At 36.7% G+C, this 23,983-nt stretch overlaps 9 protein-coding genes and 2 non-coding genes across 11 annotated transcripts; 4 read left to right on the forward strand and 7 right to left on the reverse strand.

Moving 5' to 3' along the window:
• Positions 1–258: 258 nt before the first annotated feature.
• Positions 259–5,871, reverse strand: FKS1 (1,3-beta-D-glucan synthase; the record flags this gene model as incomplete). Its single annotated transcript, XM_003678346.1, has 1 exon — positions 259–5,871. The coding sequence occupies one exon, from the start codon at positions 5,869–5,871 to the stop codon at positions 259–261; it is 5,613 nt and encodes a 1,870-aa protein (XP_003678394.1).
• Positions 5,872–6,689: 818 nt separating this feature from the next.
• SPO77 (Spo77p) lies at positions 6,690–8,207 on the reverse strand (the record flags this gene model as incomplete). The annotated part of the gene is made up of 1 exon (XM_003678347.1): positions 6,690–8,207. The coding sequence occupies one exon, from the start codon at positions 8,205–8,207 to the stop codon at positions 6,690–6,692; it is 1,518 nt and encodes a 505-aa protein (XP_003678395.1).
• Positions 8,208–9,779: 1,572 nt separating this feature from the next.
• On the reverse strand, positions 9,780–10,106 carry RPS25B (40S ribosomal protein eS25; the record flags this gene model as incomplete). Its single annotated transcript, XM_003678348.1, has 1 exon — positions 9,780–10,106. The coding sequence occupies one exon, from the start codon at positions 10,104–10,106 to the stop codon at positions 9,780–9,782; it is 327 nt and encodes a 108-aa protein (XP_003678396.1).
• A 1,122-nt stretch (positions 10,107–11,228) lies between these two features.
• Positions 11,229–11,300, forward strand: NCAS0Jtrna2E. Its single transcript has one exon. It is a non-coding gene; the product is annotated as a tRNA-Glu (tRNA).
• Positions 11,301–11,483: 183 nt separating this feature from the next.
• Positions 11,484–13,802, forward strand: NUP2 (nucleoporin NUP2; the record flags this gene model as incomplete). Its single annotated transcript, XM_003678349.1, has 1 exon — positions 11,484–13,802. One exon carries the CDS (start codon positions 11,484–11,486, stop codon positions 13,800–13,802), a length of 2,319 nt encoding a protein of 772 aa, XP_003678397.1.
• Positions 13,803–13,948: 146 nt separating this feature from the next.
• Positions 13,949–17,071, reverse strand: SGD1 (Sgd1p; the record flags this gene model as incomplete). The annotated part of the gene is made up of 1 exon (XM_003678350.1): positions 13,949–17,071. The coding sequence occupies one exon, from the start codon at positions 17,069–17,071 to the stop codon at positions 13,949–13,951; it is 3,123 nt and encodes a 1,040-aa protein (XP_003678398.1).
• A 126-nt stretch (positions 17,072–17,197) lies between these two features.
• NCAS0J00810 (uncharacterized protein) lies at positions 17,198–17,719 on the forward strand (the record flags this gene model as incomplete). Its single annotated transcript, XM_003678351.1, has 1 exon — positions 17,198–17,719. The coding sequence occupies one exon, from the start codon at positions 17,198–17,200 to the stop codon at positions 17,717–17,719; it is 522 nt and encodes a 173-aa protein (XP_003678399.1).
• Positions 17,720–17,768: 49 nt separating this feature from the next.
• On the reverse strand, positions 17,769–19,991 carry VRP1 (Vrp1p; the record flags this gene model as incomplete). Its single annotated transcript, XM_003678352.1, has 1 exon — positions 17,769–19,991. One exon carries the CDS (start codon positions 19,989–19,991, stop codon positions 17,769–17,771), a length of 2,223 nt encoding a protein of 740 aa, XP_003678400.1.
• A 952-nt stretch (positions 19,992–20,943) lies between these two features.
• Positions 20,944–22,761, forward strand: SNU71 (Snu71p; the record flags this gene model as incomplete). Its single annotated transcript, XM_003678353.1, has 1 exon — positions 20,944–22,761. The coding sequence occupies one exon, from the start codon at positions 20,944–20,946 to the stop codon at positions 22,759–22,761; it is 1,818 nt and encodes a 605-aa protein (XP_003678401.1).
• Positions 22,762–22,792: 31 nt separating this feature from the next.
• Positions 22,793–23,630, reverse strand: REC102 (Rec102p; the record flags this gene model as incomplete). The annotated part of the gene is made up of 2 exons (XM_003678354.1): positions 22,793–23,356; positions 23,457–23,630. 2 exons carry the CDS (start codon positions 23,628–23,630, stop codon positions 22,793–22,795), a joined length of 738 nt encoding a protein of 245 aa, XP_003678402.1.
• A 103-nt stretch (positions 23,631–23,733) lies between these two features.
• On the reverse strand, positions 23,734–23,853 carry NCAS0Jtrna4L. The gene is made up of 2 exons: positions 23,815–23,853; positions 23,734–23,778 (listed from the first exon to the last, which is right to left on the reverse strand). It is a non-coding gene; the product is annotated as a tRNA-Leu (tRNA).
• Between the last annotated feature and the right edge of the window lie 130 nt (positions 23,854–23,983).

The following is a 23,983-nucleotide window of genomic DNA, read 5'->3' on the forward strand; positions in this document are numbered from 1 at the left end:
ATTACTCATTAAATAAAAGAAAATTGCATTAGCATAAAGAAACCATTAATGAAATAACTAAAATACATAGACCCTATATATACTGAACATAAATCGACAAATAAAAATAAATACAAATGAAACTTAGAACTCTATCAATATGTTTAAGACCCAGTTTGGAAATAAAAATGTTTAAAACAAAAAGAATAATATTTTTTCATACGAGGAAAAAGAGGTCACTCATTCGTTGAGATGAAATAACGTCAAAATATAGACTCTTCATTTTATCGTAGACCAAGTCTTTAAGGTAGGAGTAACTGTATAATAATGTCCTGAATATGTCGACATACTGTAACCAGTATCGTTATTACTTAGATTTCTTGGTTGGAAAAGATTATGGGCAACACCTGTTAGAGAGCCACCAATCACTTTAGGAACATGAGCAGAAGCAACAGCTGGGCCAATGATACATGCAGCGAAAATAACCAAAATTAAAAAGTAAAGACTGCAGTATTTCTTTACCATACGTTGACGCAGACGACTTTGCTTCAATGAATAAATTGGTGGACGGATTTGACGAGAAGGTTTTAACCAGAATAACATCATAGAGTGGAATTTATCAACACCTGGGATCAGTAAGAATGGCAATTGGCAGAGTAAGATAATATGGCCCAACACGAAATCAGCAGCAAACTCAGATAGTTCAATAACCTTGGCAGTTAATTCTCTTGATGGTTGAGTCCATGCCATCCAACCTAGTCCCTTACCATACCACTTACCAGTCCAGAAAGCAGTGTTAGAATGATCATTCTTGAATTCACGAGTCAACATGAAAACTGTCATCAAATGGAAAACGAATCTTTGGCATTGAATACAGGTAATAACACCAAGTAGCATTCTAGCGAAATTGAAACCTTCCAAAACCCACATAACAATAAAGAAGACAATGTGGACGACAACAGCAACACCATGTGCAATACCGGCCATAACAGAACCAGTCTTTTTACAACACATACCGAATAATGGACCAGAACAACATGACAAACCCATACAGAAGAACAAAACACCAACATCGACACCGATTGGTGCACATGTACAAATAATGATACGCAAAACAGAGTTCACAGTATCATCTGGACCAGTTCTGACACCAGTTTGGGCATTGATAAAGGTAAAGGCAATGAAACACCCTGCGGCATAGATGGCACAAGGAACAACTTCAGCAAAGATAACATTCATTCTACGTGCTCTACTGGCATCACCAGCAGACTTTTCAGATTCGTCACCAATAACCTTGTGCTTGAAACCTGTAATTCTTGATCTTGACATTCTAACGTAGCCAATCCAAGAATTCTTATGGTACTTATTATTACCCCTAGATAACCATCTGATAAAATCTCTGTAATCTAGGAAGAAATCCTGCCATGAGAATTGATGTGGGTTGAAGATAAATGGTGAGAATAATAGAGATGACAAGGATGCCCAGAACCATAGTAGTGCGGCATTCCAATGAGCAACTGTACCAAAGAATAACATAAGCATCGATCTTGAACCCATGTAGATAGCTGAACCTGCAAATCTGGAGTATAGAATAGAGAAAGGAATACGTGCTGTTGCAAAACCACGACCAGTAGAAATATAACGAGCACCACCCACAGTTAAATCACTTAATAGAGCTGAGGAGTAAATTTGACCAGCAAACACTTCAAACATTGGGGACAAAGATAAGACATGACGGAAGAATCTCTGAGTTGCCTTCCAGATACCACGTTCGATTAATTCTTGGACAACAATAGGAACAAACGCAATGAAGAAGACGATGAAGATAGATAACGTATAACGTCTAACCCAATCAATACAAGGTTCTAGATTGTAACAACCAATAGGGAACAATGGATCGGTAATTGGCTTATTTCTATCATAAATACAGATAATGGATTCATGTGCCAAGGCGTGTAAATTAACCAAAGTCAACATAAACATTTGTAACGATAATTGAATGAATAAATTATTCAAATGGAAACCTGGATGCGCATAGTAGAAAGTTAAGAAACGGTCAATTGGTAATTGAGTACCTAAGTAATAATATTCACGAGATAACATTTGTTCACCCATACCGGCACCAATCTTTGTTGTGAAATTCAAAATGGTACCAAAACCTAAATCTCTACCCTTACCACATTGGTAATATTCACAATGCTTTATACGACCACCACGTAATAACGCGTTCATACCAGCGTAAATATCTTCATTCAAATGTAAACCCTTTTGAGCCTTGGAAACACCACCTCTAGTAGTCATGTAAGTTGCATTGATAAAATCCGGATGACCATAATGTAATTTACCACCAATTTGAGACAAAGTACGAGCAAATAACGTACCAAAAGTTTGTTCTTTACCTGCAGCAACATCACCAAGGACACCAGAATTTTCTGAGAAAATATATTCTCTTGCACCAACAATGGCAACTGGGTGATTTGTGACTTGTTCTTCGTATTTCAAATCTGGAGCGTATGGATTAACTTGTTCAACATTCAATTCTTCAAATTCAGCCAAAACAGATCTAATCTTCAAACATTCTTCTAAGTAGTTATCTTGATTGGCATCAATCAATTGGATATATTCACCTCTGTAAAAAATTAAAGCATGATTTTGATTATCAGATTTACCATCACCTAAAATTGGATTACCAGATAATTGAACTCTAAATTTAGGACGTCTACGACCATTTTCTAGAATTTCACAATGACCATCGATTAAAGCGGAATAAATTCTTGGTTCTTCACCTTCATTTAATGGAGGTTCTTCATCCAAGTAAGCAATTTGTAAATCAGGATAAGCTCTTAGTAAGAATTCAGCATTTTCCAATTCATGAGGCTTGAACTTAGCCAATCTTTGCATGGAAACCAAGAATTTAAACTTTCTTCTAGCCATTTTTTCTAATTCCTTTTCTAAACCTTCGGCATTACCACCAAACATTTGAACAATTTCTGGATTTTCAACACGGTATAACAATTTAATAGCTCTAGAGTAGTTCATGAAACCAGAAACAGTACGGTAAAGTGTTTGGAATCTCAAAGAAGCCCAAATACGGGTACGTAAAGTATATTCTGGGGCAGCAGACTTGAAACCAATACAGTAGAAAGGTAGATCATCAATTTGAGCTTTCAAACCACCATCCTTTTCACCATCGTCTTCATTCCCTTCGTAGGCGGCAGTTTCTTCAGCTAAGATCTTAGTATCCTTAACAAAACAATCCCATTCGACAGGATGTAATTGTTTCAAATATTCTAACAAAGTAACTCTTGAAAATTGATCATCTTCACGAATAATTTCTCTCAAAGACAATAAGATTCTTTCAGCGTAATGAGGTGTCAAAACAGTAAAAGTTGGCATGTTATCAACAGGTAATGGTTCTGGAATTGGAGTAGACAATGATTGAGCAAAGAAAGAAATACGACGTTCAGCTTCGGAGTTTCTTGGGAAATATTCAGTTTCGAAATTATTATCATCCTGGGAAACGAAGAAAGTTGGAGCTCTCAAAGTTCTCTTACCTTCAATTTCAGATGGAACTTGATGGTATAATAATCTTTGAACATGATCAATAGCCAATAGATGTTCTCTGTACATGGAGATAACAATAGCATTCCAGACTTGAGAAATTAGAACCTTAGGCTTATACTTAATTTCCATATCAGTTGTAGCCAAAATCTTAGAATAAATTCTCTTTGGCAATCTAGTAAAGATATTTCTCCATGGAGTCAAGATAGAGATACCCAAGTAGAAAGATTTACCAACGGAAAACACAGTGTTGACTAAGATGTACCATAGATAAGTATCCAAGAAGAATAAAATAAAATCTGTAGCGACCATTAAACCTAAAGAAATTCTGGCTTGATGCTTACAGATCTTTGCACCCCACCAATATTCACCAGTACATCTCATAGTTGTAGTAGCCAAAATTCTAAGAGGATCTCTTAGAGACAAAATCAAAAAGTAGTAAGATTCGGAATATTTGGCGGCAAAAACGGTAAACCAAACAAAGTAAGACATCCACATGTCAATACCGTGTAATGGAGCAAAAGAAGCGGTGAAAGTTTGAGAAGCAACGTAACGCCTTGTATTTTTCTTCAAATAAGGAGTAAATAACCCACCTAATGGCATGATAGAGAAGAAAATAACAGTGGCGACAGCAACGAAAAACATAACTGCGGCGACGACGTGAGTAGCAGTAGAATACACGGTATCTTTATCATATGCAAAGACAAAGATGATTGGACCCAAGTTAATGGCAAAGATACCACATAAGAACCAGAAACGACGAGATAGATGTTGAGCACCTGCCCATTTTCTTGGAACAAATGACCATTCACAGATAGTAGCGATAAGTTGGATTAAACATGCAACACTACCACCTAAAGCAGCAGTAGCCCATCTATAAGCAGCTAGAGGCTGATTGTTTAATGTTTGTTGATAGTTATGCGTGTATAATGCTGGAGCACTGTAAGCAACATACATCCAGTAAATGGAAACATGCATAATCCAAATACGGTTGAAATTAGTAATCATATGGAACCAAGAACGAGATTCCTTATAAGTCTTGAAGAAGACATCATCCCACACAACATCACCTAATTTTAGATAACGTTCTTCAGTTGGGACTTCGATCAGTTTAGTTTCATCTTCAAAGACGATCTTAGCAATACCTTCTGGGTACCAGAACAGTTGGTTAACATCATCGTAACCGATAACTTCATCATGATCTCTTTCACGTTTCACGTAACGACCTTCAGAAACTTCGTAGACTTGGTTTCTTAAGAAGCGATATAGTGGAGTGATAACTCTGTTCAAATAATCACCTTCTGGCATTGGTTCCATACGTTGTTGGCATGCTGGAGAATCTAAATAGTCAAGTGCACACTTGTAAATGAAACACAAACATTCAGCAGTGAATCTAACTTGGTTAGCTTCACCCCAACATAGCAAATATAGAGCAATATGACGAACTCTTTCCAATGGAGACAAAGCGTTCATCTTGGCCTTCCATCTGAAATCAGCAGCTTCCAAAGAAGTATCACCTTCAATTTTGTTTAATGTAGCTTCAGTATCTTCAGGATCAGCTTCTTCCATGGCCTTCTTATTCTTCTTCTTAGCCTTCTTGGCCTTTCTTGATAACTTACCGAAATTCATATTTCTGAATCCCACTTCATCATCCATATCTAATTGAGCGGCAAAGTACCATTTCTTATAATTAGCAGTGTCACCACCGATATAATCAGCATGCAATGACAATAAAGCTTGATCGGGAGACATTCTTGATGCTCTGGAGTCCAAAAGGGTCATGAAATGATCAAACATGTTTCTCATAGAATCTCTTTGGAACCCAAATCTGTTAGTCAAATCAATAAAGACATCTTCAATTTGTTCAATGGTAGCAGGAGATTGACTATCAGCAGTCCATGCAGGATAAGGATCGTTAGGCAAGGCCATAGCGATGGCATTTGGATCGTAGTTACCATACACTGGAGTAGAAGCCCCTGAAGAGCTTGGTTCACCATAACTTATTTGAGAAGGAGTGTATTGGCTATCATAACCTGGAGTGCCCGGAGGACCATAGCTACTAAAATCGGAGAAATTTTCACCGTCTTGTTGGAAGTTTGGTGGTTGAGCGTAATATTGATCATATGATTCATTTGGATTTTGACCGTCGGGCAAAGGAGCTTGACCTTGAGCATATTGATCATAGTAGCCCTCGTTAGATGGATAGATCGGTTGACCGTATTCATCGTAAGCTTGTGGCTGAGGTACCTGATTTGGATCTTGGTAGTAGCCATTATTTGGATCCTGGTACGGATCCTGATCAGGATTCATGTTCTGATCGTTATAAGACATATTGATGATTCCTTTTTCTTGACTAATCTAGGTAATCAAACAATGAGTCTTCTGTTTTATAACTTCGAAAAATTTTCTAAAATTAGAAGCAAAAGTTAGCGAAAGTCTATAGCAGTAGCGGTAAATAGATTAGAAGTCTTAGTTTATTGGACTTAGATCTATCTTATTTAGAGGACTATTGTCTTTATGGTTTTTTAAATAGAAATAAACGTATGTGTGTAGACAGCAGTTTGATTTCTTAACTTTCGAAGAAATAGATCAGAAAGGATTCTTGGAGAAAAAACGATCGTATTCCAATCTTTAAACCTTTAATAACCTAGATTGAGATCAAAGATATCGAACTAAGGTAAGAACTGAAGTTAAAGGGTTCTTTTAAAGGAAGAAACTGGGGCCAAGAGAAGATCAGACAATGAAGAGTGTGGTACTTAGATCAAAAAGGTATATATAAGATGAGTGGTATTTTTCTCGGCACTTGGGTCCATTCATGTTCGATGCTTTCTGCAACTTCATAACGGTGGCGGAAAATTTGCCCTCTCGAGCACAGACAGCGTCGCAGGAGCGAGACGCGTAAAGTTCGAAAGAGCAGCCAGCGAGTTTTCGCGTTTGCAAAAAGGAAAAAAAAGTTTTCTTTTCTTTTTCCGTTTCTTTTTTGCCCTTTTCGGCTCCGTGGAAGCGGCCGCAAAAGAAAAGGGAAAAAGGGGAACTTGACGCGTTTCCCCGTGCGGGGTGATGTCGGCCCCGGTCTGCAGGGTAATGCGCAACGGATCAAGAGTTCGGACTTGCTAGCTCTTGTCGTTTATTATAGACTAGATAGGTCTTTAAACAGCTTTAAATAGTTTCTCGAAATATCTCTTCCGTTTCCTTAGTTGCGGCGGGTTTGTAGTGGTGTTTAAGGTTTTAGCACCCGAGGATGCCTCGATCAGGAGGGAGGTGTCCCCATTATCATTGGAACTATGTTTGCTCTTGCTTAAAAACTCTTCAAGTTTTGTTCTGTACCTTCTACATTCTTCTGCAATTCTAAGTTGTCTGCCATTTATCCACTCTTTCAGGAAATTCGCCTTAGCAACAGTTGGTTGGTTTTCTTTCTTCTTCGATGGTTCTTTACGATTTGGTTGAGAGGGTATAATACTCTGAGATTGTTCGTTTTCCAACATCAGGTCAAATAATCTGGTTTCAAAAGTTGTCTGAAAAGACAATTCTTTAAATTTTATATTTATTTTAGGTGAACAACACGTTTCCAATAGCGCGTTAGTAAATGTGATACAATTATCCCATCTTGTACTAATTAAGATATCATCTAAGTCTTCGTATTCTTCTCCATACATTTCTCTCCCATTTTTTATTTCCTGTTGTCTTTGGTGTTCAAGCTTTACTTGGATATTCTTAATCCAAGCATACATTGGTGAATTTGGAATTATTTCTCGGCTCATCCATTGCTTAAAGATATCAGTGATTCCTAATAAGAACTCACAAATATTCAATCTTATCGAATAGCATATTGTTTGTTCCAGAAATTGGATAAGTAATTCATTTTTTATAAATTTCAACTTTCCGGGGTTTTGTGCAAAGAGAATATTGAACAAAAGAATGAAAGTTCGAGTTATTTCTAGTGAAGTGTTGGCTAGTATAATTTTAAAAAGTTCACACTCATGAATGGTATCCTTGGGTAATCGGTTATGTCTTATTCCTTCAGGAATGGAATTTATTTCAAAATTCAATTCTTCTAAAAGTAAGTCAGAGAAATGATTGAGCGGTCTCCATTTCTGAGTGATACTGTATTTTTGAGGCATTATTTTCGTTCCATAGCTTTTGATATACTTGCCAGAATAACTTTCTGTTATTTGGTCAATATCTTTCATTTTCATAATAATATTTTCTTGTTCATATAGGAAAACCTCTTGAATAATTTCAACGCTTATTAATTGAAATTGACGAATGTCATGTTGATTTTCAATTATTTCAGTATCAAAAACATCATATCTTTTCAATAATTTATTCAGTTTAGCAAGCAGGGGCACTAAATAAATTGAAATCCTTTGCAACAAACTGAACTTGTTTGCCATATCTTCTAACTCATCTAACAGATATCTGATCTCCAGATTCAATTCAGATAAAGAGATTGAGGGTTCCCTTTCTGTCAGTTCTGAGTACAGTCTTAATAAGCTTTTGGGACTTCTTTCATTTTCCTTGGCAATAAAAGAAAATTCAAATACACTTTCGTCGTCAGTACTCAGAATCACTTGGTCGGTATCATTTTTCCCATTTTTTGGATCATTTTTGTTGTAGCTTTCGTTATCCTGTTGTTGAAAACGATCTAGATCAAACTTGACAACCATATCTTTACTTTGACCACTTACTTCTGGAATGAATTCTTTTTAGTTGTTAAAGAGTTATTATATCAAGCGATCAGTTCGTGATCCCAAATTTTGTGACGCTTTGAAAATTAAGAATGCACACTGATGCATAACGAGTTACGTGAATAGCTTAAAGCTTATCATTAATAAGTAGTAGTTTGCATATCCTAGACTGTTAATAAGTTGGGGAGGGGGTTATTTGTTACAACAAGTATAGCAAAAGTACCTATTTCCTTGGATAAATACCTTTAATATGGTAATTTTCTTATTCTGATTGTCGACTTCTGTCAATGTAACAAATTTCCTCTAAATATTCTTAGTTGAAGCATTAAGTTGGATACTTTCTTACAAGAAATTGGCTCTACTTCTTAAAACAGCTCTCACTTGTGTTTGAATGAGAAAAATAAGCTCTTCCTATTACATCCAATCTGATGCCTTAAAATGAAATAAACAGTCTCAAGAAGTAATAATGTCAAGAATCTATATACGAAGTTTCATTTGAAAAGTTTCAGATATAATTTTTGGTAAAATGGGTTATCTTCCTGTATGTTCAGAAGCAGAACTGAAAGTAAGTTTTATCATCATTTAAAAACTTTTCAAATTTCAAAATTTATTACAAAGATTAAATTTAAGAACCTTCTTTAATAAGAAAATCTAAGCGTTGATAAAGTATCGTTTTCTTTTCATTAATTGCTGAAAATTTGGAAATCAATTAAAATAAGTTAATGGCATAAAAATCAGATGGTGATGCATGATGTTATCCGCGGCACATATTCAGAAGAATCATCACCGGATAGTTAAAAGACTATTGTGGTGTCTATTCATCAATTTAATAATTCAACTCATTGATATTCCAGATTTAAAAATGAAGAAAACAAATTTCATCAACGGCTTTGTTATGAACTCATAACATTTTCTTTCTTTTAAAGAATAAACCATTAAAGTTAGATCATAAACGAAGAATTCCTAATTAACAATATATCCTGCATGTACTTCCTCAGAATCGATATTAAATCATTGTTTTATAATCATATTAATAACTTTATGGAATATTCTTTAATAAGATTTTTCACTGGAATATGATGCCATTTGAAAGAAAAAGGTAATCAACTTCCTAGTAATTAAATTTTCTTTTGAGGTACCACAATTCCAACTCGAAATCCTGTTGTCTCCTTTCAAAATTGTGAACCTTATTAAGAAGGTTACCTCTTAGAAAATGATTCTAATCACTTATTTTCCAATCTTTTTATACAAATTTTCCACAAGAAAAAAATATCGAAAAACTGAAAATCTCGCTTGGAACGGTATCAACACCAAAGAAAAGTAGGGCTTAAGTGAACAACTATAATTCTGAAATGTCAACATGTACATATTTGCGTAAGTCTGTATTTAGAGAGGCTTTTCGAATCATATTAAAAGCCAGAAAATGGTAGATTCTTTTACTTTTTGGATATTATCTTAGATGATGATATATGAGTTAAGTTACGTAGATACAAAAATAACATGACAAAATTTAATTAGTTAGTTAGTTATTCCCATGAAGAGTGAAGCCTCTTAATCAGAAGAGACAGCTCTAGTGTAAATGGCTTGCTTGGAGTGCTTGGAGACAGGTACAATGATACCTTGCTTTTCCAAATCTCTTAGAGCAACTCTGGCCATGGAACCACCAATCTTTAATCTGTCAACCAAAACGGAAACGGAGACGTATCTGTAAGTTGGGACTTCCTTCATGATTCTGTCCAACTTTTCTTGGTCTAAGATGACAGCGTGAGCAGCCTTGTCCTTATGGTTGTTCTTGGACCACTTCTTCTTGGACTTCTTACCACCAGCCATAGCGGCAGCGGCCTTGGCAGCTTTGGATAATTGTTGCTTTGGAGGCATGATGTATTAGTTCTGTAAATACGTGATTTCCACACAATAGTGGGTAAGGTTTGTTAGTAGATCATTCAAGTTCAAATATGGAAAATGGGTTTATAAATCGATGGATACGATAATGACTAGATGTCATTAATGCAGGGCTACCACTACACTCCCTTTCACGCTTAATCTCTATTATTTGGTAATCTTTCCGTTAGATTTATCTCTCTATTCATGTCAGTTTTGTTATTGGGAACTGGCACTTAACCCTCATGTATTTGTAGTATATTCTCAATTCATCTTATATCATCTGTTGCCACTCCGTCTCCATTCAATCTCATTCTCCAAAACGGTGCACCTTGTACATACTTTAAGCTTTGGTTTCTTTAAATTTGGAATAATAATACATCAATATTTGCAGTTATCTGATAAATATCACTAAGCTCTTTGTTCCATCTACGTACTATTGGAAGCGTTCCGAATTTCGGACCTGCCGAGAAAGCGTCCGTTCATTTGAGAACCCACTCAAAATATTTTTCTTCTTGAATAACTACATTTTCAATGTGGGGTATGGGTTTACCGGTTCAAAAATCACAGATGTTCGGATGTAACAGTACAAAATTATGACAAACTGTCACAATAGATTTACACGTTCGAAGGATAAGGCCTCTGAAGGTCAGGTAAGGCATTTGAAAAATTTAATCTTAGGCTGTAAAGTAACAAAACAAGGCAAATAAGGGTAAAAGATTACATTTTCAAAATTTTTGTAAGTTCTTTTCTATCACTCAACGGCCTGTTCCTCAATAATTCATAAAATAATATTAAGGAATTTATAGGGTGGATAAGGACAAACGATGGATAAAAGTTCTACAAAGCAATGTTCAGTATGTTTTATTTTCCTTAGTAATAAAATTTAAAAATTCTTTTGGGTCTGGAAGCTTTCAAAAAAATATTAATCAAGGATGCTTTTAAATAAATTTTTGAATTGAGTTCAAAAGAAAAGAACATAATGTATAATAAGGGGGTCATATACTTATAAAATTAATTTTGACTGTGTAATCTTCTTTGTTGAAATTTCCTGTAATTCACATGATTGTGTTTCTTCGATCTGGGCTTAAAAAAGCTTACCAAAAATAAAAATAATAATCCGATATAGTGTAACGGCTATCACATCACGCTTTCACCGTGGAGACCGGGGTTCGACTCCCCGTATCGGAGCTTAGTTTTTAATTTTTTCTTTGTTTTTGAAATTCCATTCTTGAAAAAAAAGCTTTAGAAGTTGGTTGACCTTCAAGAGAGAAAGCATAAAAGCATTGCAAGATATAAGACAACGTTACTAAATAAAGTGTATTCTATCAAGGAACTACTTTACTCTCCTGATTTATAAAGAAACAGTAGAGCATGGCGAAAAGAATTGCAGACTCCCAAATAAGTAGGGAGAGCTTAGAACAAGGTATTGCCAGCGATGATGAAATGGAACATAGCAAGATTGCTTCATCTGCAGTTATGAGTAAAAGGAAAATTGCCATGCCTAAAAATAAGAAAATGGTGTTTACTCAACCTAAAAAAGATGCATCGGCATTTAATGCCTTTGGTGGCTTAAAGAAACAAACAGAAACTGACGAGGAAAAAAATAATAAATTAATAGCTTTAAATCTTCAATTTAAAGATAAAATCATTGCAGTAGTGAAAGATGATCCATGCGTCGACTTGAATCCTTTATTTGCTAAATATAGTAATTTCAGAACTTCCATTGATTCCAAAACATCTGAAGTCAAACCAACATTAATTTTATCAAAGCCTGAGGCAATCAAAGTTGACAAATCGGAATCCTCCTCCTCCTCTTCGTCTGAAAGTGAAGATGAGGTAAAGGTGGAAGGTCCCAAATTTACTTTGCCAACAAATCCAATCATAAAGGATTCAGTGTTTTCGTTCGGTCCAAAGAAGCAACAACCAAAGGATGATAGTGACAGTGAAAGTGATATCGAGATTAAGGGCCCACAATTTACTTTTGCAGGAAAAGTCGAGAGTAATGTTTTCAAGTTACCAAAATCTTCTAATATCGATGTGTCAACGCGAAATGATGAACAGAATTCTCAACCTCAGAAGACAAATGAAGAAAAGGAAACTAACAGTACTGATGCATCTACCAACACAGACGCTGTAAAACCACTATTCCAATTTGGTTCAAATGTTTCCAAAGAAACATCCAATGAAAATAAAAAGGATTTGAACCCATTCGCATTCGGTAAGCCATTGTCGACACAATCAGAAACCAAAGACACCGAAAATAAAACAAATCCATTTTCGTTTAGTTCGACAAAGTCTCAGCAAGAAATTTCTACAAACAAGCCAGCATTTTCCTTTGGTAAGACAAGTGGTGACGATAATAAACCGTCCTTCAAGTTTACTTCTAACCCTGTTCCTGCTAACGATGTTACTAACAATAATCCAGCATTTTCTTTCGGAAAGCCTATGACTAAACAAAGCAGCATGGATAAAGATAAGAAGCCATCCTTTAGCTTTGGCGTGGATAAGGATAACAAGGTTGACGACACACCGAAGCCAACTTTTACTTTTGGAACAGGCGCCTCATTACCAAACAAGGAATTGAATGTTGGTGCCACTATGACATTGCCTTCCACCGATGATAAAACCTCCGGGGAGGAAGCAAAGATTTCAGATGAACAATCGACCAGCGGAGAAAGTAAACCTTCATTCACATTTGGAAACCCCAAAGAGAATACAACCGAAAACAAACCAAGTATTAACGCACCTTTTGTTTTTGGAAAGGGCGCTAGTGAAGTAAGTGTCGAAAAACCTTCATTTTCCTTTGGGAAGACTGAAGAGAAATCTGAAGAAAAGTCTGAAGAAAAGTCTGAAGAAAAGTCTGAAGAAAAGTCTGAACAGCCGTCATTTACCTTCGGTGCTGGCAAAATATCATCTGATAAACCAAAGTTTTCGTTTACCACCACATCGGAAGCCCCAAAGCCAGTTTTCTCATTTACAGGCCAGTCCATGAATGATGAAACCACTGATGCTTCTTCAAAGGATAACACAAATACCGAAAATGAAGAAGGAACAAAACCAACCTTTTCATTCGGAAATTCTAGTACAACAGCCCCATCATTTACTTTTGGTAAACCAAAAGCTGACGATTCAATTATCTCGAATAGCACCAAGACAACCACCTCATCTATTCCCTCAGCTGGATTCAAATTTTCTTTACCTTATGAACAAAAATCACCAGCCACATCAACAACATCCTCTGAAATACCTAAAGATACAGATAATACCACAGGGACCACAGAGGTGAGTACAACACAACAAGATGATAATTCTAGCCCAATGGATCTTCAAAATGGTGAAGAAGATGAAACACCCCTATTTACTCAACGATCGAAACTAATGGTTTTTAATCCAGAAACTAAGGGTTATGATTCTCGTGGTGTTGGTGATATGAAGTTACTACAAAGAAAGGATGACAAATCTAAGGTTAGACTGCTTTGTAGATCTGACGGTATGGGTAATATTCTACTCAATACCAGTGTAGTGAAGTCTTTTGACTACGTGCCATTGTCTGAAAAAGCTGAAAATTTGGTTAAAGCTCCTGTTGTTGAAGCGGATGGTAAGTTAGTCACATATGTTGTAAAGTTCAAGTCACAGGCTGATGGGCGTTTACTTGTCAAATCAATTGAAGATGCAAAGAAGGATATGTAGATTGGCACACGGGAGAAAACTTATTTGAATGTATGAATTATATAGATCTATGTATAAAATTATAGCGTGTTTTTGAAGAAGTATGCATGTAACCTTACTGTTTTATGAGTGAGATATTTTTGATATGTAATATAGTGAGTAATAAGTCAATAATCTATCGATTCTAATTCGTTTCTGGCGAGTTCTTCAAACTGCGTAACTGCCCAAGTTATCCTTCTCAAATCTCTCTCGTAATTCTTCTCACCCTTGGATCCCGTGATGTAGTCTTTATATTTCAATTTCTTTTCTACAAACCATTTTAAACCCTTTAGAATAACCGATCTATTATCTGGCTTAATACCATTCAGTAAAATAGAAGCAAGGTAAGTATCTTTGTATACAAATGTCTTCTTACCTCCCGAGTTTTTCTTACTCTTGACTTCAGACTTCTTTGCCACTGATAACAAAAGTTGATATAACAAAACCTCAATGAATAAAACACCGTCAGAGTTCAGTCCCCCCATTATAGAAACGTGCTTGAAAATATCTAGCTTTAAATGACCTTCAGATATTAGATATCCGAAAAATTTACCTTGATTTGAAATATTTTTTAATCTTTGGTCGTCATCCCCATCAAAATCTTCAACTAAATCATCTTCATCACTTGAATCTAAAGTTGATTTATCTTCGAATTTCTTAACAACATCCCAGAATAAGAACTGGAAAGATTTTACCAACTGGTGATGGTGTTCACATATTTTATTTGCAACTAAAGAATAAAATGGATTATAACCGTTGGTGCTACTGTCTGCCAATAAACAGTGCATCAAGACCTTCGGAATTTCTAAGGTCTGCTTATTTTTTAGATTCAATTTCTCCAGTTTCGTAAAAGCATCCATATAATCTTGAGCTGACATGATACTTATGAAAATCGCTCTACGAACATCCGTATTCATACGCTGTTGTCTTGCAATTGCAGACCAGTCTGGAATATCATCTAACAAATCATCTTCAATTTCAAGTTCTGATACGACGACTCTTTCTTGTTTCGACACGGTGTTGGCTTCTTCAAACGCACTTTCCATGTTTCCTCTCCAGGATGCACCAACCAACCACCATTTACCCTTAGTATCCACATTCTCAATGTCAGATAGTGTCACTTGTAATGGTTCGCTTGAAGTAGCTTTCAATGCCCCTGTTATAATCTTTTTCAAAGAATGGTGATCAGTGGCCAGGATGGAGGGCTTTAATCTATTATTCTTCAGGTCTGACATCGTATCCAAAAGAAATTTTAATCTGGGTGATTGCTCTTTCATTGGCTTAACGTTCTTTAATAATTCCGACAAAATTTCCTTCAAAGCTGATGGGTCATCACCACGAATAAGTTGGCCTGAAACAGACACAATTCTAAGAAGTAATTCCGTAGTAAATTCGTTCGGTGTGGCAACAAATAACTTAATTAAATCATAAATCAATACGCAGGAAATAAACCCAAAATTGTAACAATAGGCCAGCAATGTGATAATGTTACTACATTCTTTTGTAAAAACGGATGGCTGTTCATCTCCAGTTTTTGACAATTTGTTCAAATTTTCCCTTTGATTTTCATAATGCTGAAGAAATGTTTCTACTATGGACTGAATAAACGATGCACCCATCTCAATACCTCTCAAATTCCATAATGAATATGCAACGGCTGCGTAGTTCATCAAGAACCCATCCAATAGTTTATTTTTTTGGCTGATAATTTCTAGTATTTGTGTCGTGACTGCTTCAGTGACGTATTGTCTAGGATATGAATCGTACAATTCGTTCAAAGATGTTATAATGGTTGTAATGTTAGAATCAGAGAGTTTGTTTAAAGATGATTTAACCTTCTTCTTAATCTCAATGGATGTAGCTGATTCTGTACTGCCTTCTAACTCTTTCTTCCTCATGGAGGGTGGAACATATGTTTCATTCGAGCCTTGTGTCGGTGCAACATAGGGGTTTTCTTTAGTTTTCCTTCTGGTCGAAGTACCTTCATCTTGTTCGTCATCATCTTCTAATTCTTTTAATTGTGCCCATTCTTCCTCATCCAAATCACCTTCGTCGAATTCATCAAAATCTCCAGACGATAGCTCGTCATCTGACGGCAAACCTTCTATTCTATGCTCTTCTTCATTTTCATCCTCTTCTTCATTCACTTCGTCGCTTTGTGATTCATCTTCGCTGGAAATCTCCATACGTTTACTCTTGTCAATGACAAGATCTCCATAATCCTCGTCTTCTTTACCATAACTATCAAAAAAATCCAAACCTTCTAACAACCCACCAATGGCATCAAAATCATCCCTCGCACGAATTCTCCTCTTCTCACCTTTAAGTCCCAGTTTTTTGGCATAATACTTCATATCTAATTCATCTCTTTCCAAGGCTGCCCGTTCCGAAGGAGTTAATGGAAAACTTATTGTTTCTTCTACTTCCACCTCTCTTTTCTTACTTTGCTTATGTTTAGAGGCTTTCTTTGCTTTTAATGCGTTCATTGTCTCCTCTACTGTCATTTCTTTATCAGAAGCGTTTGGTGAATGGTTATTTTCTTCAGAATCGTTATCAAGTTTAAAACTAACAGATTTAGTCATCTTATTGGGCTTTGAGTGTTTTATTGCTCTTAGTTTTTCCATAGTTTCCTCAGCTGTCATTTGTATATCATCGTTAGAGTCTTCAGCACTTCCTTCCTCTTGTTCGTCTTCTAATTCTCTTAACTGTTCCCATTCTTCTTCATCTAGATCACCTTCATCAAATTCATCAAAATCCCCTGATGATAATTCATCGTCTGAAGAAAATGGTAATTTGGTATCTTCGGATTCTTCAGATTTACTTGCCTTTTCGTGACTTTTGTTTTCTTTTGTAACAGTGTTTTTCTTCAGTATCGATTTCACAACTGGTTTCTTTTCTTCCTTAGGTTCTTCGGTACCACGGTGAGATCGATGCTGTTTCTTGCTTTTTATCTTGGTATCTTTCTTTTCGGCACGTAATTGCTTTCTTTTGTCCTTCCTACTTATCTGTTTCACAGCATTTCTCTTTTTATTCTGGCCTTTTGATTTAAATCTTTCGTCATTAGAATAGTCTTTATTCTTTAACTCGTCCAAAATAATTCCAGGTATGTTAATACCACCTTGATTATTTCCACTCATTATACACCGTCTCTTCCAGGCTAATTCACTATACAACTGACTGTTTCTTGGTACATGCCATCCTACTATAGGGAAAACTGTCAGTAGCTCATCGCATAAAAATTTTCCAGGCATCGAGGAAAAGTCTCTTTGAGTAGATCTTCATTTACGTAATCATAATAACCTTGAAACATTTTTAATTTAACACCAAGAATGATCTATACATATTCATAGAAAGCAGACCTAGCACATTGTTAAAGAATGACAGAGCCTAAGGATCTGCCAAAGAGGAAGATTATATATGATGAGGATGGGAAACCTTGCAGATCTTGTAACACCTTACTAGACTTTCAGATGGCTACAGGAAAGGTTAGTCCTGTTGCAGCAATGAGTCCCATGGCAAGTGCATTTAATACTGCTGTGACAGATTTTATTCCTGGATCTAGAACATACAGAAAGGTGGATCCCCCCGATGTTACAGAATTGGGCAGATCATCTTGGACCTTTCTTCATGCAATGACCGCTAAATATCCAGAGAAGCCCAATTTGAACCAACAAGGTGAAATGAAAGACTTTTTAAACATTTTCTCTAAAGTTTACCCTTGCCATTGGTGCGCCATGGATTTTGCCAAGTATATTGAAAACCATTCTCCAAAAGTGGAGTCTAGGGATGAATTAGGTCAATGGATGTGCGAGGCACATAATCATGTCAATGCCAAATTGGGGAAGCCAAAGTTTGATTGTAATTTTTGGAAACAGAGATGGAAAGATGGTTGGGAATGATGTCGTCGAAGACTCTTGTAAATATCTATTAAAAGAACGATACATAATATTATGTAGTAAATAAGGATAAATCTAATGGTACAGAACTACCCTTCCCACTTGGGTATAACTTAATCTTACCTTGAAATGGTCTTGGTTTAGGAATTTGATCCAAATTGCTCCATTTGAATCTGGAATCGTCAATGGTTATCTTCCCTGAGTTTAATTTAACTCCCGTAGTATCATTCGATCCACTGATGGTATATGTCCCCACGTCAATATCTGGTGCGTTGGTATGCTGATTTACTGTATGCTGTAGTGTCGATTCACCATTACCAAAAAGCCTATGCTTGACACCAGGGGTTGATGATCCTGTGGAAGATGATGTTTCGGGTGGTACCGGCGCAGGAGCAGACATTGGAGGTGGAGGTGGTGGTGAATGAGTAGATGTGAGATCATCATATGCGTATTCATCTGTGGTGGTTGGAGGAGGTGGCGCTGAGGGAGGAGCCATAGATATTATAGGTGGTGGTGGAGGTGCTGATGGAAGAGATGGAGCTGCGTTTGAAGTCTCTATCGATACAGGTGGTGGGGCCATTGGAATTGGTGGAGCTCCCTGTTGTGGTGGAGCTGGTATAGCTGGGGCACTAGATTCTGGTGTAGATGGTTCATGATGTATTTTTAACTTAGATTCTATTTCTCCCAGGAATGACATTCCATTACCAGAAGGTAGTGGAGGGGCAGCTGCTGGAGGGGGAGTTGGTGTTTCATTAACAGATGGTGGTATTGTTGAAGGTGCTGTTACCATGGGAGTTGAAGTTTTAGAAACTGGGGTTGCTGTGGTAGCAAGATGATCTTTTGTAGTGTAATTTGAATCTTCAGCAACCACAAATCTATCGTCTCTTTTCTTCTGTATTTCTGCGAGGAACGGTAGTGCGCCTCCACTACTTATAGGAGCTGCAGGTGGTGCCGAAGACGATACAGAAATCGATTCAAATACTGCTGGAGGTGGAGGAGGTGCAGACGGTATAGAAAGGGCTGGTGCTGGCGGTGCTGGCGGTGCTGGTGCAGCAGGGGCAGCAGGGGCAGCAGGGGCTTGAAGTTTAGGTAGTGCAGGTGCAGGAGGTGCAGCTGGCGGTAATGGTGGTGCCGAAGGAATATCAGCAGGTATTGAAGGAGTTGGAGGGCTATCAAAAGATGGTACTGGTGGAGGTGGAGGTGCATTAGAAGAAGGAAGAGGTGGTGCTGCAGTTGGTAAAGGTGGTGCTGACGAAGGTAAAGGCGGTGCTGAAGTTGGTAATGGTGGTGCTGCTATTTTTGGTGCACTAGGTGTTTTTGTCTTCTTTTTAGTTGAAGCTGGTGCTGCAACTTTTGTTGTTTGAACTTTCTTCACGACTTCATCGTCTACTACACCTTTGTTTGTCCTTCTAGCATTTATTTCGGCTAAAAATGGTAATCCACTTGATGGTGGTGGAGATGATGGTGTTGTTGGAGATTCCTTTTTCATTACTGGGATGGAAGGAGGAGGTGGAGCAGGAGGAGCATTCATTGATGGCACTGGAGGAGTAGGAGGTGCAGCAGGAGAAGAGATTGTAGGCATAGGAGGGGCAGGAGGGGCAACAGGTGGTGCATTAGAGTCTTTCTTCGCAGTGGTTATAGGTATAGCTGGTGGAGGAGGAGCGGTTGGTGGAGCTGGAGGTGCACTCATACTTGGAATTGGTGGGGCAGATACTGGAATTGGGGCCGCTTGTGATGGCATTGGAGGTGGAGGTGGAGCTGAGGGAACTGAAGGAGCAACTGATGAAACCGATGACTTTTTTTGATGACTTCTCTTCATCGGTCTCCCTGAGGGCATGTGAGGCGGTCTATTAGTGGGCATCTGTGGTGTAGAAGGAGCATTTGCCTGAGGAATTGGTGGTGCACTTGGTGGAGGAGTGGATATATTCTTTTGATCAGCATTTGTATGTTTCAATTTGGGTATTCCACCGGCAAATATATCACCTAATTGTGGTGGGCCTCCCATTGTGGAAGCTGGGGCAGAACCTGGAATGGGAGGTGCAGACATTTTTGGAGCTGAGGGAGGTGCTGAGGAAGCGGATACTACACCACCACCGACTTCAGGAGCACTTCTATCGTTTGTTTCTGCTTTCTTCAATCGCATACCCTTTCTAATATCACCTAAGAGAGCGTCACGACCTTGCATTACAGATGCTGCTGGCTTGGCAGCTGGAGCTGCCGCAGCAAAAACACCTGGTGGAGGTGGAGGAGGCGGAGGAGCAGGGGGTCCGGCCATTCTAGTATTGCGTTTATTAGTTTGGGTTTTGTATTGTTTGTGTATTTAGTTTCCGTTAAGTTGTTATAGTAATTGTATGCTTGAAACTTTTCGATTGCTCGGTAAATGTTGTCAGCCGACCCCTTTCCAGAAAATTATAGACAATAGAAAATAGACATTTGCAAGCAATAAGCAATTCATCCGAGAATTACATGATTAGTGGATTATATATGGGTACATTGAACAACCTAAACGGGAAGTGTTTCTTGTGATTTGAAGGTTATAAAATAAACGAAGGGGATCAGTCACTCGTATAACCAATTTTAATGATTATGGTAGATATGAAGGATTTAGATAAGTAAATATTTTCCACAAGGATTTAGAAAGAGTGTTTATATATACGCAACCTATAGAGTATAAAAATCTTTCAACGAGCCTACTTGACGAAAAACTCTCCAGAATTACCTTTCGTGCGCCACATTCGAGACCTATCAACCAGGTATCGGGAAATTCTTGATTAAGCCACAGTAATTATTGGAAAAAGGTTTGGACAGTTTAATAAGTACAACGCACAAAAAATATCTAACAAACTCTTGGTAATCTAAACGTTTAATCATTGAACAATCTTTACCAAATGATAAGTATATCTAGGACTCAAAGAAAGTAAATTGATTAAGACAATTAAAGTGATTTAGAATTATTGCATTTACGGAGCATAGAATGCAGTTTATATATTTAACGAATGAATTTAGTACTCTCAACTAATAAGAACGGAAAGACGATTTTTTAGCTATAATAACAATTTTTAATTGTATCATAAGAACTGGCAAATTTCGTTTCGGCCGAATTTCTCAGAACAATAAGTAATATTTGCTTTGGTGAAAAACAGGACTTGGAACTCTTCTGGTGTCTAACAAAACGCCTTCAGCGACTTTAGGATCTACATTACACATCAACTGCTACCGTTGCACCAATGAGTGAGATAATATATATTTCACCACAACTTTACTTCATTTCGCCCAATTCAGAGAAAAATTGGAAAAGTGAAACTCCAAGAGCAGGTTTTATCCCACTTTTAAAATCTGACATTTCAAAATTTCAAGCACAAACTAAGCTTATATCATCTCCCTCTAATAATGTTACGCAGAGTAGCTCTTTGGTCTCTCCTTTGAAAGAATCCAACTCCACGAGTAAGGTAACTTCGTCTGCAACCTCATCAGCTACCAGCACGTTATATCAACCTCTGAAACAGTTCCTCCCGATATCGTTAGAACAGCAATTGAAAACAGTTTGTCTTCAAGGCCTTCCATCTCATTTATCAATTGAATCAATCGATGCATTCATAAAATCGATTTTCAGTTACATAAGTTTGAATCTACAAGTGGAATCATGGACTGCTATGAACTTAACTGGATTAGATAGGCAAGATATATTTATTAGGGTTCGTTCAGAAGATGGTGAATCAGAGGAAATGTTGCTGGCTGATTCTCTTCTTCGATTACGTTCATTATTGGGAACGTTGGAAAATGAAGATGGCATGGTCACAAACTTGACTTTGCATTGGGATTCTAATACGAATGATTTTATTAATGATCATAAATCTCCATCGTCTACTATTGACGTTAATGAAAACGATGTCAAATTTAAATCCTTTTTAAAAGAATTAGAAGATAAGAATAAGAATGCTGATAAAAACGCTACTTCTAACGAACTTGCTGCATTGAATGATGAACAATATCATATTGACTTAAATACCTTAAGTGATTTACCGAGAGATTCGCTGGATCAATTGTGTAAAGATATTATAGAATTCAGGACAAAGGTGGTTAGTATTGAAAGAGAGAAGAGACTAAAAGAAGACATTGAAGAAAATAAGAGAAGGAAGCAACAAATGATGAAAACCTTTGAACAGATTAGGAAAACGAAAAATGCTTTCGATCAATCCATAGTTGAAGATGAGCAGGAGGATGAAATGGATGATGAGGATGATGGTGAGGACGATTTAATAATAGAAAATAGACGCTTAGAAAGAATAGAACAAGAGTCTAACGAACGATATCAAGGCTTATTAAAAGACTTATTGAATAACATTGAGCCAGGGATCAATAAACTAAAGCAAAGCATCCAACAAGCAGAAAATTACGAGAGTATTCTCTTGGAGAATAAAGCATTATATTTGAAGGAACTATTATATTCAGCAAATGATGCATATTATGACCACCATAGATCCTTCAAAGAGCAAGAAATTGAAATGGACCGAAAGGATAGAGAAAAACATGGTGATCTAGATGTGAAGACTTTAGAAAACCAAGGGCAGCAATCAATTGCAATTTCTGGTACTGCCAATCATGGAGAAATGGAGCATGTTGATAAGAAGGCAATAGTAAACAAATCAGCACCCTCCGGAGTCGAACAACAGCAACTTAAAATTAAATTTGCGTTTAAGAAAGCTATTGATAAATCTGTAGATACATCCCCATCTAATGAAGAGGAAGAGGAACAGACAGAAGTGTTAAAAGAGCAATCCACCTCGATCTCAAAAGAAGACAATTTACCATTTTCTGATGAGGAATTGGAGCAGAGGTTACTGGGATTAAGAAAATCACGCATCATTGATGAGTTAGTTAAAGAGTACTTGGGGGTTTACGATGATGACCTTGTCGAATATATCATTGTTAATATCAAGGAAAATAAGAGTAAAAAGTACTTATTAAATGAATTAAGGGAAACATTTGATGAGGATAGTGTCTCAATTGTTGATAATATATGGAATAGTAAAGAATTCAATTGATATAATATAGATTTTATAATATTCATAAAACTTATTGAAGAATTTTAAAGCAAATGGGATCAAATCGGTTGGATCGACATTCCAACAATTGATAAGCCGTTGTGGCAGTAGTATCATTATTCATTAAAGTTACCAGTGTTGGAAGTAAGCTGGAAGAGTCGGTTAAAGCGTAAGAAACTGGTCCAATATCTTTTTCTTGCCAAAAAAATCTCTTTCTTGTAAGATTAGAAAAGACCAGTGGATATTGGAACTCCAATTGCGATATTATCAGCGAAGATAAAAATTCATTGAAATGGGTCTTGATAAAAGAAATTTCCAAAGGTTCTTCAATTAGGTGGGTGAAATGAGCATTAATTTCTAATTTTTGAAAGTATCCCAAAGAGGGCAAATTATCATTGTAAGATCTTAGTGCTAACGGGGCTTCCAATAAAACAGAAACTTTACTTCTGTTCCAAAGGTTACAATGTAAACTAAGTTCAATTTCGTTCGAGTCATTTATAAAGGGTGGTTTTTTGTTGATATCATATTGAAGATCTTCCCAAAAACCAGCAGATGCCTTGAAAGAAGTTAACAAGCTTTCTAATATATCACTTCCCTCTAGTAATTCGGTACCATTCGTTGTACATTTGATACAGATCTGTACTAATTAGTAATAACTCTTGATATTAACCTTAAAAGTGAGTTCTTGCACATACCTTTATTAAACCAGGAGATATTGATGGTAATATAAGAGTATTCCCTTTATCCTTGGATGTTTGTCTATCAACTTTTACAATTGAGGTCCATTCTGATAATAGCCCTAAAGATGAGTTTTTCCCCGAATTAGAACTCCTAAGAAAGAAGTTATTCAACTTTTTTGTGTCCAACATAACGTGTTTTTCTAGGCATCTCTTTTTTACATTGTTAACTCAAATTATTTTAACCGCCAATGTTTTAAGAAGTTTCTTATATGTTAAAAAAGTTAAAAAATAATGGTTGCTAAGAGATTCGAACTCTTGCATCTTACGATACCTGAGTGTTCCTGCGGTGTTCCACAGTCAAAGAATTTTTTTCCCTTGAATCAGGCGCCTTAGACCGCTCGGCCAAACAACCAGTTTATTTTAAATTTTTTAAAACAATGTTTTATCTCACTTAATTTTAAAAAACACGTGACTTCCAACAATAAGTTACATAAAGAGTATTAATCAATGATTTCAGTGACACTTCCCTCTTCCTTCAGTGT

Source organism: Naumovozyma castellii, chromosome 10 (genome assembly GCF_000237345.1).
Source record: "Naumovozyma castellii chromosome 10, complete genome".
In the NCBI taxonomy this organism is placed as follows: domain Eukaryota; kingdom Fungi; phylum Ascomycota; class Saccharomycetes; order Saccharomycetales; family Saccharomycetaceae; genus Naumovozyma; species Naumovozyma castellii.